Below are 12,761 nucleotides of genomic sequence, written 5' to 3'. Positions count from 1 at the left end.
AAAGCTTTCTGAAAATCTCTCTCCTCCAAAGTTCTAAGGGAAGTGTAAACCAATCACGCCCATGGTTAGATGAACAAATTGTAAGTAACTCTAAGAAAATCCCTCGTTATTTTTTATTTTGCTTTACTAGAACATATTTAAAGGAATTGAGAGTCCAGAGAAAGTAGGTTATTATGGAAAACATTCCCCTTGGCCCTTAAAATCACTGGGTTTGGGTTATTCACTTAGAAGTTCTACTGTAATCAAGTTTTCCATCAGAAAAGAAACAGTTGTAGCCACTGAAATATAAGAGGCCTTTCTTCAATGGCACCCAGCAGAAAGGAAAAAATAAAAAGGAATAAAATCTTCTTGCATTTGAAAGAGTTGTTAGTCTTAAATGAAAGATATTACCTTCCAAAAACAAGAGTGAAGGCTGACTAGTTCAAGTCAGAAACCCAGGGTTGAGGTTTCCAAGGCCCTTTTATTAGGGGACGGTCCCCTTTATAGCACAAGACTTCACATAATATATTGACAACAATCAGATTAGTTCTTAAAAATTAGGGAGAAAAAAGGGAAAAACAAAACAGATGTACTTTTTATATATATTGAACATAAATTAAAAGAATTTATAAAATGGTCACCTTTCTTACAGAATAAATGCAGACTGAATTATAAATGCACCTCCAGGTTTAAGTTGTTTGAGTTGTTTTTGTTTCATTTTCCAAAAATAAATAAATAAAATTTGTTCTTAAGTTTTGGATCCACCTGTGCCACAGCAGGACTCTGAATCATTACTGGGCTTTCTTCCCGTGGTTGCTCCTGTGCTGAGACTTTGGGTGTGCTGGGCTTACAGATTTCACTGGCCCATCAGAGCGTACACCATCTTTTCGGGGTGGCATTCGCTCATTAATTCGGTCCAGACCTCGGGCTTCTTCAAAACTCCGGATCTTGTGCTGAAGCGAAAATCCTCTGATGGCTAGAGAAAAACAGGAAAGGGGTGGTGGTGAAAAGTGCTCAATTAGGCAGCAAAGCAAAAGCTTAAAAGAGTTTCTTAGCACACAGCAACCTCCTAAAGAAAAACAGAGAAAGGTAGCTATGGAGCACATGTCTGGTGAAGGTAATAGGCAATTTTTGATTGAATCACACTTGTCTGAAGCTACTGCTTACTTAAGGCCCAAAGGGCATCAGAAACTGAAAATAATTTTCATAAAAGCTTAATATGAATAATCATGGCAGAAGTATACTTGACCAAAAGCTAACAAGTTCTTACTTAGCCCCAAAACATTTGAGAGAGAGTTTCTTAAGGGCCAGAAACATGCTCAATGCTAAAAAAAAATGCAACATTAGAATAACAGAGAACAAGTTAAACACAGAGTAGTTGCTTTAAGTACAAACATCACATTAACCACAAAAAAAAAGTAAAAAAAAAAAAGAGCTAATCTTTTTGTTTAGGACAGCTTTTTATCTTGCACAACCAGGAGCTGAACGTAAGTTAAAAACCATCAAAATAGCTTCTAGATATTTTCCTTCTGATTCAACTTTTGTATCGTCAAAGAAAGGCATTCCCATTTTGAACCGTCTTACCTAATAAAATAATTAAATTTATAACATAGGTTTACCAATTCCAATGGTTTTCACCCACAAATTCATAGATAATGTTACTTAAAATATGTTTCCATAGAAACAAAGATAATTTAGCTTGAGTGCTTTAGGGCAACCTCAGAAACAAACAATTAAATTCGAGTCTACTTTTGTCTCTGCTCTTGAGATTTTAGAGTCATTAGGTAAAGAGGCTGACCTGTTTGAATCTCTTTATAAGCAAAGGGACATCTCTTGTATATGGAAGGGACACAGAATCAAACCACACAACCTCTCACGACCAGTTGCTTAAGCTTCAGCCACTGCATTAAAACTGATGGAGCCCAGAAAGGATGGTGGCTATAGTGAAGGTCATTGAAAATTACTACAGATATGGGACACAAAGCAAATGCTCGCTTTGTGCACATGCCTAGAAGTACGTATTCCTTTTCGCACTGTTACAGTTCTGGTGATGCAATAATAAAAGATGTGCAATGTTGATAAAACTTTTCAACACTAGTAGACAGACACATGGTTACATCTATCAGAGTAATAGGCCATACCTTCCCGGGCCTCTACCGCTTCTACTGTGGCTGTAAGAGGGCAGGAGCAGTGGCATGCAAAAATGAAGACAGAAAAAGAGTGAGTAAACCAACAGCACTGCTGCCAGCACAGACATCCCACAGTCCCACCCTTTAGCCTATCCCCATCCCTACAAGTCAACTAGTTAGAGAAGCAAGAGGATTACTGCGAGAGACTAAACTGGGGGTGGGGGGTAGGACATGAGGTGGGGTGAGTTTCTAATATTTTTAACACTTCAGGTAGCAGGGAAACATTGCTCTCTTCATTTTAAATAGCCAACTGCTATTATACTTCATGGCTTGACATCCACATATTAAAATAACTTGTCCTATCAAATAATTTAACATCACAGCATTCTTTAGTTTGTAATAGCTCAGATGGTATTAAATGAGCTGCTGCTGGGTCTTATTTAAGAAAATTTATGGACAACTTACTTCCTATTGCTTTCAAGTGACTAATTGCTTTCAACTGTCCTTTTTAATTACTTAATACAATAAGAGTGGCCTTTAAACAGCAGACTGGCATTTGGAAGGTGAGAAAAACAGATTACAAGGGAGGGCTATTTCCTGTCTGGGAGCGGAGTACTAAGCTAGCAAAGGCATAGAACTATTCAATTCCTGCTACAAATTCCTGTACCCATCTGGGCTTAGAGAGATGGCAGAGGCTGACGTTTCCGACCCATATGGCTTCCATTCAGTGTGCCAGAGAGCAGGCCAGTAACTAAGAAAGCCCTCTTCTCCCTCAGTGATGGAAAAGGAAGCAATTTAAAAATTAGTACCAACCAGTAAACTTCCTTGCATCTTCTTTTTCAGACAGTAAACCCCCTAATATATGAAAAGGTTACAAGTTGTAGGAAGAAAGATCCTCTTAGGTGAACCCTGTCAGTTCCTCCGATACCGACTTTCTAAAAGAAGGCAGGGAAGAATAGCGAGCAGTGACAGTTTGCTGTTCCTGAAGCGCTGCACAGCAATACCAGAGGAGAAACTGAAAGAACTACAAAGTCAACTACCCAACACAATGTGGAAAATGGATACTTGGAATCCACTTGTCAAGTGTTTACATTTGTCAACCATATGTAGGCTTGTGTCGAAGCAATGTCATATCCTCTCTAATCGCCTTAAACAGAAAAATAAACTTCACAAGAAAACTACAGTGCCTTCTGACAGTACACACTGATGTTAACTGCTAGGAAGCAGGAGAACAAAGCAGTGCCTGAAACTGTACACTGAATGTTGGTCTAATTAGAGTTTAAAAGCTATGTGGTAAAATGTGTGCTAGTTATTACATTGTTTTGGGCCTTTCTAGAACTGCTTTTTGGACTGGGTATTAAGACAGAGCCTGCACTGAGGGACATTATAGGAAACAGTCATGTAAAACTAACTGATTTTCTTTTCTTTTTAATATCTTTACTGAAATATAATTCATACATCATAAAATTCACTTGTTAAAGTATACAAATCAATGCTTCTAAAATATTTAGAGTGGTGCAACCATCACCACAGTCTGTGTTTAGAATGATTTCATGACCCCAGAGGGAAACCTCCAACTTCTCTGCACTCACTTCCATTTCCCTCCCTCACCTCTTCCCCTTAACCCCAGTTAACCACTCATCTACTTTCTGTCTATACATTTGTCTGTTCTGGACATTTCATATAAGTGGAATCATACAGTATGTGGTCTTCAGTGACTGACTTCTTTCACTTAGCATAATGTTTTCAGTGTTCACGCGTGCTGAAGCATGTACCTGTATTTCATTCCTTTTATGGCTGGAGTATTCCATTGTATATAACACATTTTGTTTAACCAGTTAATGGACATGTGGGTTGTTTCCACTTTTTGCCTATTATGAAGAATGCCATTTATGGACATTTGTGTACAGGTTTTTGTGTGGACATATTTTCACTTCTCTGGGGAATATACAATTAGGACTGGAATAGCTGAGCAGTAGGGTAACTCTATGTTGAACAGTTTGAAGAACTGCCAGTGTGTTTTCCAAAGCAGCTGTGCCATTTTACTTTCCTACCAGCAGTGTATGAGGGTCCCAATTTCTCCACATTTCTCATCAACACTTCTTATTATTAATTGTCTTCTTTATCGCAGCCATCCTAGTGAGTGTGAAGTGGTACCTCACTGTGGTTTTGATTTGCATTTCCTGAGTGTCTAATGATGTTGAATACCATTTCATGTGTCATTTGTATGTCTTCTTTGGAAAAATGACAATTTAAATTCTTTATCCATTTTTAATTGAGTTGTCCTTTTAGTATTCAGTTTTAAGAGCTCTTTATATTTTCTAGACATCAATCCCTCATGAGGTATATGATTTGCAAATATTTTTACCCATCCTGTGGGTTGTCTTTTCACTTTCTTGTGGTATCATATGCAGCACAAAAGTTTTTAATTTTGATGTAGTCCAATTTATAACTGATCTTATGGTCTTTGTGAATCTTGTTCTGTTCTGGCTTTCTTCTCTATTTTGGCTACTGGGAAGCCTGGAGTCAAATTTCTGGCTGACTATTGGCTTTAGTTTTGTTTTTCTTTGTGCTCCAATTTCCAAGCATATTTATTTTACTTCACTGTGTTTTACATATACTGTAATTCACACACATCCCTCTTGGAATGAGGTGAGGCATAAGTGAATGTATGTTACAAGGCCATATGGGATATTGTTGATGAAAAGCTCTCCAAGTAAAGTTACATGAATGATAAAAGGTCTTTTTTAGCTAATGCTCCAGTTTGCCAATGAACCTGTGGAACTGAAACTCAGATGTGAAAATAACAAAATAAAAATTTCCTGCAATCAATAAGAGAGAATAAGCAACTCTAAAAAGTTGGCTTCAGCTTTAGTTTTGTTCTTCTCACACATTCCTGAAGATTTTTATCAATTTCAGAAGTATCAATAGACAATCCTGTATTGATTAAAACACTCATATTTAAATCAGGAATAAAGAGAAACTGGATACACTGGGACTGAGACCCCCAAAAAGTGACCAAGAATTATAAACAAAGAAATTCCCAAATAACATGTCTATAAAATTCTCCTTGTTACCTGTCCCCAGTTTGCAGATTTGCTCTCTCAAGGTCTTGAAAAAAATTGGTATAGATTAAAACAACTTTGTGGATCAGCAAATTTTGAAAACTTTCCAAATAAAGATGCTATAGGACATTCTTTTTCTTCTTTACTTGTGTTACTTCCTATTACTCCAAAATATCCTTGTCAGCGTTGCTCTCAGAATATCTCACATGACTAATTACTAAGCAAAGCAATGGTGGGAAAACGTGTACATTTATTTGAGGACCAAAAAGACCCTTAATCTGAAATAGCTTACTGAGCCTTTCTGTGAAATTAAAGGAATTAAGAAAATAAATTGTAGGTCAGGTGTGGTAACTCACGCCTGTAATCCTAGCACTCTAGGAGGCCAAGGTGGGAGGACTGCTTGAGATCAGGAGTTTGAGACCAGCCTGAGCAAGAGCGAAACACCCTCTCTACCAAATATAGAAAAAATCAGCCAGGCGTGGTGACATGTGCCTATAGTCCCAACTACTTGGGAGGCTGAGACAGGAGGATCACTTGAGCCCAGGAGTTTGAGGTTGCAGTGAGCTATGATGATGTCACTGCACTCTACCGGGCGTGACAGAGTAAGACTCTGTCTCAAAAAAAATAAAAAAAAAATTGTATACTTCCAAGGAGAAACCATTCAGTCTTCCTTCTAAATAGCTAAACTCTGCCAGCCAGGGTGGCTCACGCCCTGTAATCTCATCACTTTGTGAGCTCAAGGCAGGAGGACTGCTTGAGGCTAGGAGCTTACCACCAGCCTCCTGACCAACATAGCAAGACCCTCATCTCTGCAAAAGAAATTAGCCAGGCATGGTGGTGCACACCTGTAGTCCCAGCCACCTGGGAGGCTGAGGTGGGGTATCGCTTGAGCCCAGGAGTGAGAGGCTGCAGCAAGCTATGATCCAGCCACTGTATTCCAGCCTGGGCAATAGAATAAGACCTCCATCTCTGTCTCTCTCTCTCCATATATATAAATAAATAAACAAATAGCTAAAATTTAATATTTCAATGTTCATTTTGAAAGAGAAGGAGGAATTCAATTCTATAAAAAGAAAAATGAGGCTGTTCCTATTGATCAATAGTAATGAAATTTCCACAAAAGGGAAAGGATTTCTATAAATGGCAGGATGGTTAAGCACAGTGGCAGGTCCCTATAGTCCCAGCTACTCAGGAGGCCAACATAAGAGGATTGCTTGAGTCTGGCGTTCGAGGCTGCAATATGTTATGATTATACCTGTGGATAGCCCCTGTGCTCCAGCTTGGGTAACACAGGAGACCCTATCTCTCATTGTTATTACTATTTTTTTAAGACAAGATCTTGCTCCGTCACCCAGGCTGGACTGCAGTGGTGCAGTCATAGCTCACTGCAGCCTGGAACTCTGATCCCCCGCCTCTGCCTCCCAAGTATCTTGGACTACAGGCACATGCCAAGCTAATTAAAAAAAATTTTTTTTAGAGAAGGTGGTCTCTGGGCAACCTCCCTGTTGCCCAGGCTGGTCTCAAACTCCTGGCCTCAAGTGACCCTCCTGCCTCCTCAGTGGCTGGGATTACAGGCACCCAGTGCCCCAGGCTCTTAAAAAAAATAAAGGCAGGAAAAAAAAAATTTAAAGTAGAAACAATTCAATAAAACAAGGGAGGCAAAAACACAGTGAAATTTTAGTTTAAGATAATGCTTCAATTCCAGTTTCACCCATAGAATTAGTCATCCAATGATGTGATCTCCTGTCTCCCCCTGCCTTTGTTTTACCAGATCTATGTTTATTCCGACAAATATCAATCTTTTGATCCTGGATTCCATAAAGCTCTCTCTTAAGAAGTCAGCTCCCACAAGATTTTTAGAACTGATCCTCTGAGTGAAGAGGAGATTGTGGCACTAGAGTAGAATGTGGCTGTAGCCCCCAAAATTGCATTCAGGTATAAAATATACACATAAGACATATCATGTGCACCATCTGAAGTATACAGCTCAATACATGTTTATATATATATACACATGTGTAACTACCAGCCTGATAGCGACCTAGAAGATTCCTAATATTCCACAAGTTCCCTGTATCCTTCTGGGTCAATAGTCTCCCACCAGGGAAGCCCCACTCTGACTCCTATTATCACTGATTGTTCTTAAACATCATATAAATCAGACAGTCTGTGCTTTTCTATGTTTGGCTTTTTTAGTTTGCCATAATGTCTGTGAGAGTCAACCATGTTGTTGCGTGTCTCCATAATATGTTATTTTTTTAAATTTCTGAGTAGTATTCCATTATATAAATATTAATATAACACAACTGATTTATCTATTCTACATTTGGGTTGTCTCCATTTTGGGCTATTATGAATAAAGCTACCGTGAACATTCTCATGTACATCCTTTGGTGAATATATGCACTAATTTCTCTTCAATATATAGCAGGTGTGGAATTGCTGGGTTATAGGGGAGACATACATTTAGTTTTACTGCCGCATGGTTTGCCGAAGTGGTTAAATAACTGAAGCAATTTACAAGCCCTCCAGCAATGTATCTAGTTCTGTTTCTCCACAAGCACACCAGTACTTGGTATTGTTAGATTTTTTAATGTTAATAATTCTAGTGAGTATATAGTAGTATTTCACTGTGGTTTTAACATCCATTTCCCAGATGAATAACTATATTAAACATCTTCTCATATGCTTATTGGCCATTTTGATATCCTCCTTGGTGAAGTGTCTATTAAAATCTTTTGACCATTTTTTAAATTTGCTTTTTCTTATTGATTTGTAGCTCTTTATATATTCTGAATACAAGCCCTTTGTCAGGACATATTATTGCAAAAATCTTCTTCCAGTTTGTGGCTTGCCTTTTCCCTGTCTTAATCATGTATTTTTATGAAGAGTTGTTCTTAATTTTAATGAAATTCAGTTTGTTGGTATTTTTAAGGTTAGTACTTTTTGTGTGCTACTTAAGGACTCTGCCTACCCCAAGGCTTATTCTCCATGTTTTCTGCTAGGAATTTTATTGTTTTACCTTTCACATTTAAGTTATAATCCATTTGGAATTAATTTTTGTGTATGGAGGAAAGTAAGAGTGAAGACTCTGCTGTCCCTCAGATGTATAAGCAATTGCTCTAGTACCATTTACTGAAAGAAGCCCCAATTCTTAATTTTGTGTCCGCTGCTAGGTAATGGGAGTACACCTTCCATGAATGGAGCATTCAGGTACTCACCAGTCTCAATAGTCTGCTTCCCTCCTGAGAGGACGCCCAGAGGGAGTGTACCTGTAGGCGTCAGGCCCTTGAGAGTCAGCACACTCTCACTCTCCTCCCTGCAAAGGAAGATCAAAGCCCTGGGTTAATGCCAGGGAGCCCACCATTCAGCACTGCAAAGATACTCGAAGGAAGTTAAGAAAAAAAGCGTAGAGGTAGAGGACAGGTTCTCTTACCTCTGAACCCGTCCCTGACTCAAAGAAAGGGAAGTTTTTCGTAAATATTCCAACTTTAAAAAATCAGCCAGTTATTTTTCAATGAGAAGCACTTAGCCAGGCAGTGTTCTAATGTTTCCCATATCTCATCCCATTCAATCCATTTAGCAACCCTGTGAGGTAGGTCCTATTATTATTTCTATTTCATAGGCAAGGAAACTAAGGCACAGAGATGAAATTCAAGATCACACAGCCAAGAAGAGCCAGCAGGTGAGCACAGGAAGTCTGGCTGGAATCCACACTAAACCACCACATTCACTGTATCAAAGCTACCACCAAACGAATGTTTGCCAGAACATTTTTAGTCACTTTAACGTGTAGGTTTGATATAATCTGCACTGAACCTGAAGTCTTGCATTTCCAATAACAAATTCCAATTCTAAAAAAAGTGTCCTGAAATCAACTCGCAATTTACTCTTAAAATGCCTTTAACCCACACTGTAGTGACAGACATCCTTACCGAAGAACTGAAAAGACCCGTGCCATCTTCCCAATGGCTCTGATCTTATTCTTGATGATCTCCTTACGAACTGTAGTGCCTCCTTAGAGATACAAACAATAAGTGAGTTAAAGGAATGTCTTGGCAGGTTGTTTTTAAAAAATGCAGGATGAAGTGTCTTTCTTATTTAAGTTAAAGAAACTATTTTTTTAAAAATAAGAAATCAAGGCCTAAATGTGTTTAAACAAACAAAAATCCCAGGAAGTTGTAATGAGCAAGAGAAAAAATAACCCAGAAGACAAAAAGATGAAGTAAAACCTTGGAGGTGCCACAAACAAGGCAGACTGAGTGGATCTATGGGAGGTAGGAACTTATTTGTGGTTCTGAAGTGTAGAACACAGTGAAGAATGAAACACATATGCACAAACAAACCTCACAAAGACAGTTGCTACAGCAAAGGCCTCTTTTGAGAATGCCGTGGGCCACCTTAGGATGCAGGGTTTGGCCTGCCAAAGGGCAAGTGATCATTCCAGCAGTTGTCTTTTGCACATAAACATGTCCAGCTAGTTCTCCCAAACTTAGTGAGGGCTGCTTTCATTCTACAATCATCACTCACACTGGTGAGTTATTTCCTCACAATACTATTGACAACTGTGCAGTATTTTAAAAAAGCAACATCAAAAAGGTTAACCCAAGACTTTATGGCTTTTTCTCATTTAAGATTCAGAAAATAGCCCACACGTGAGAAGCCAAGGTCCAGGCATGCGTCAGGTGGCTGCATTCAAAAGTCAAAAAAAGAAACATGGGCTCTCCTTCCTCACCTCCAGCTCTCAGTACCCTGCTGGATCATGCAGCAGGTCTAGAGAAAACATACACACTGAAACTAAAAGGGAGGACGGAGAGCCCGTGTTAAATTATTCTACCAATTAAAGATGTCTAAACAATAGATAGTGGTGGGACAGACAGTGAGTATTAAGCTCTAAGTACATTTTCGTCGGATACCTTTCTGATAGCTTGAAATGTAGTGATCTTCAGGGAGAAGAGACACCAAGAAACAAGGAGATGAAGATAGAAATATGAGAAGAGAAATTTAAGTTTACATGGAAGAGAGAAAAAAAAATCAAAGTGAAATGCAATGAGAGAAGCAGGCTATTATTTTTATCAGCTCAAAACAGATACCCTTGGTTACATGCTAGGACATTAAATTACAGATTTCTTCTGTCAGTATTTTCTTCCATTTCTTAAAAGTTTACATTTTACATTAATTCACATCTATTATTAGCCAACATTTTCTACCCTAACAGATCATGAAAATAACATTAGACAAAGACATCATTTGTGGAACAACAAATGATGCTGAAAACAAGGAACCAGAACAAAGAACAGAACAAAAAGTTTACAAATCTCTTAATAAGAACATTATGTTTTTTGTTTAATGGATTCAATATCTTCTCATCTTTCAGGGGATATAATAGTTCTTCTTTGTTAAAGTTTTGAATGTTCTTCAGAATTTCAAGTTCATTCAAGTTTCCTTTTACTGTTTTTGTTGTGATGTCTTAAAGGCTATCCTTAGGTGTCTGACATTCCTTGGTGTTTGCTCATGATTAAGAGTAAGGGACTAAAAAGCTTTCAGAGTTGGTGGGTAGAGATTGCTGACATGTGCTTTACACTGAGTGATCAGAGTGGGCCTTTGTGAGAGAACTGAGTGTGCATATGGTCATTTAATTCTCCTGCTTTTGGCAAGGTACTGATGCCCTCAATTGTGTCTCCAGTCCAGAAATCCTTTGGTTTACGCTTTTTAGAGATTAGTCTCCGGACTTGGAGAGGAGACAGTTGCCAGTGGAAACTAGGACTCTAACTGCCTTTCAAACAGCTTTCGCCCAGTTTACTTATGTTAGCTCACTGCCCCCCACTACTCCCCCTTCCCACAGTTCTAAATCCAGCAATTGGTGCTGCCAATTCCTTTGCTTTTTGAGGATTCTGTGCTGGAACTCAGCATTTCCTATTGCTAAGAGGGGCTTGAGCTTTCCTTGAATCAGTTAAGTCAATGACACTAATGCATTTGTTTTCCCGTTTCCAAAAATTCCTACAAAAATTCCCCCATTTTTTGTAGGTGTATACTTTTTTTAACCTTTTTTATTGTGAAGTATAATAAACATACGGAAGGGTACACAAAACTGATACATAACTCAATGATTTGCTTAACAGCAAATGCCCACATAACCACCACTCAAGTCAATAAACAGAATGTTGTCAGGACCCCAGAAGTTCCCCTTAGTCCTCTCCTAATACTTATAGTTTCTCTCCTCCTGAAAGAGAATCATTCTCTTGACCTTCATTGAAATTATTTTCATGCTGTTCATTATAGTTTTACCATGTAAGCACACATCCATAAGCACTAGTTTTCACTGTTTTTGAATTTTACGTAATTGGGGCAATCATGTATGTACTTTTTTGGTCTGGCTTCTTTTGTTCAACAACGTGTTTCTAAGATTTATCCATGTTTTCCCTGTTGCTGTAGTTCCCTTACATTCCACTATTTATCCTTTTTACTATCAATGGTCATTTGGGCTGATTCTAATTTTGGGAAATTAAGAATTAGGCTGCTATAAATATTCTTGTATATTTCTCTTTGATACATGTATGCATATATTTCTGTTGAGCACATTCCTAGGATTAGAATGCTTAGTCATAGGGTACGTATATGTTCAACTTTGGATAACAGTTTGGCATTATCTACTGAAGTGAATGTACCAATTTATACTTCTATGTAAATGCATTCCTGTTGCTACACATGCTTGCCAACATCTGGTATTATTCATCTCTAATGTTAGCCAATCTGGTAGGTGTGTAATATCATCCCATTATGGCTTTAATTTGCATTTTCCTGATTACTAATGTAGTTATCTTTCCATATTTTTTACTGGCCATTTGGATATCGTCTTTTGTGAAGTGATTGTTCAAATCTCACTTTATTAATCTGTGGGGTTTAAAAACATTTTTTTTTGGAGATAATGTCACACTCTGTCCCCAAGCCTGGAGTGCAATGGCATTATCATAGCTCACTGCAGCCTCAAACTTCTGGGCTCAAGTGATCCCCCCACCTTAGCCTCCTGAGTAGCTGGAGTCCCACGCACGCCACCACACCTGACTAATTTCTCTAAAAAATTTGGTACAGATAAAGTCTTGCCATGTTGCCCAGGCTGGTCTAGAACTCTTGGCCTCAAGCAATCCTCCCGCTTCAGCCTCCTAAAGTACTAGGATTATAGGTGTGAGCCACCATGCCTGGCCCCTTACATCTTATTTTTTTCAGAGTCTATTTCATGTAATATTAATCTATCTACATCAGCTTTTCTTTGGTTAGTGTTTGCATTATATATTTACTTATGTCTTTTTACTTTCAAACTTTCTATATATTTATGCTTTGGATTGCTCTTTTGTATAAAACATCGCTAATTTTTTTTTTTTAATCCTGCCTGACAATCTGTTTTTTGTCAATTTATATTTAATAAAATTGCTGATATATTTACTGTCATCATTAGATTTGTCCTACTGTTATATGTACCTTCCCTCCTTTCTTGCCTTCTTTTTTTTTTTTTTTTTGAGACAGAGTCTCACTGTGTTGCCCGGGCTAGAGCGCCGTGGCGTCAGCCTAGCTCACAGCAACCTCTAAC

At 38.3% G+C, this 12,761-nt stretch overlaps 1 protein-coding gene across 1 annotated transcript in view; it reads right to left on the bottom strand.

Moving 5' to 3' along the window:
- Nucleotides 1-440: 440 nt before the first annotated feature.
- PPP3CC (protein phosphatase 3, catalytic subunit, gamma isozyme) overlaps nucleotides 441-12,761 on the bottom strand; it is a 74,210-nt gene continuing 61,889 nt past the window's right edge. The window contains exons 11-14 of the mRNA XM_012663040.1: nucleotides 9,109-9,190; nucleotides 8,395-8,492; nucleotides 2,121-2,150; nucleotides 441-955 (exon numbers count right to left, since the gene is read on the bottom strand). Coding sequence (XP_012518494.1) covers nucleotides 771-955; nucleotides 2,121-2,150; nucleotides 8,395-8,492; nucleotides 9,109-9,190 — 395 coding nt within the window. The 3' untranslated portion in view covers nucleotides 441-770. The remainder of the gene's footprint in view (nucleotides 956-2,120; nucleotides 2,151-8,394; nucleotides 8,493-9,108; nucleotides 9,191-12,761) is intronic.

This window comes from Propithecus coquereli, unplaced genomic scaffold, assembly GCF_000956105.1.
Source record: "Propithecus coquereli isolate 6110/MARCELLA unplaced genomic scaffold, Pcoq_1.0 Scaffold79, whole genome shotgun sequence".
In the NCBI taxonomy this organism is placed as follows: domain Eukaryota; kingdom Metazoa; phylum Chordata; class Mammalia; order Primates; family Indriidae; genus Propithecus; species Propithecus coquereli.
This window is presented reverse-complemented; position numbering and strand designations above follow the sequence as displayed.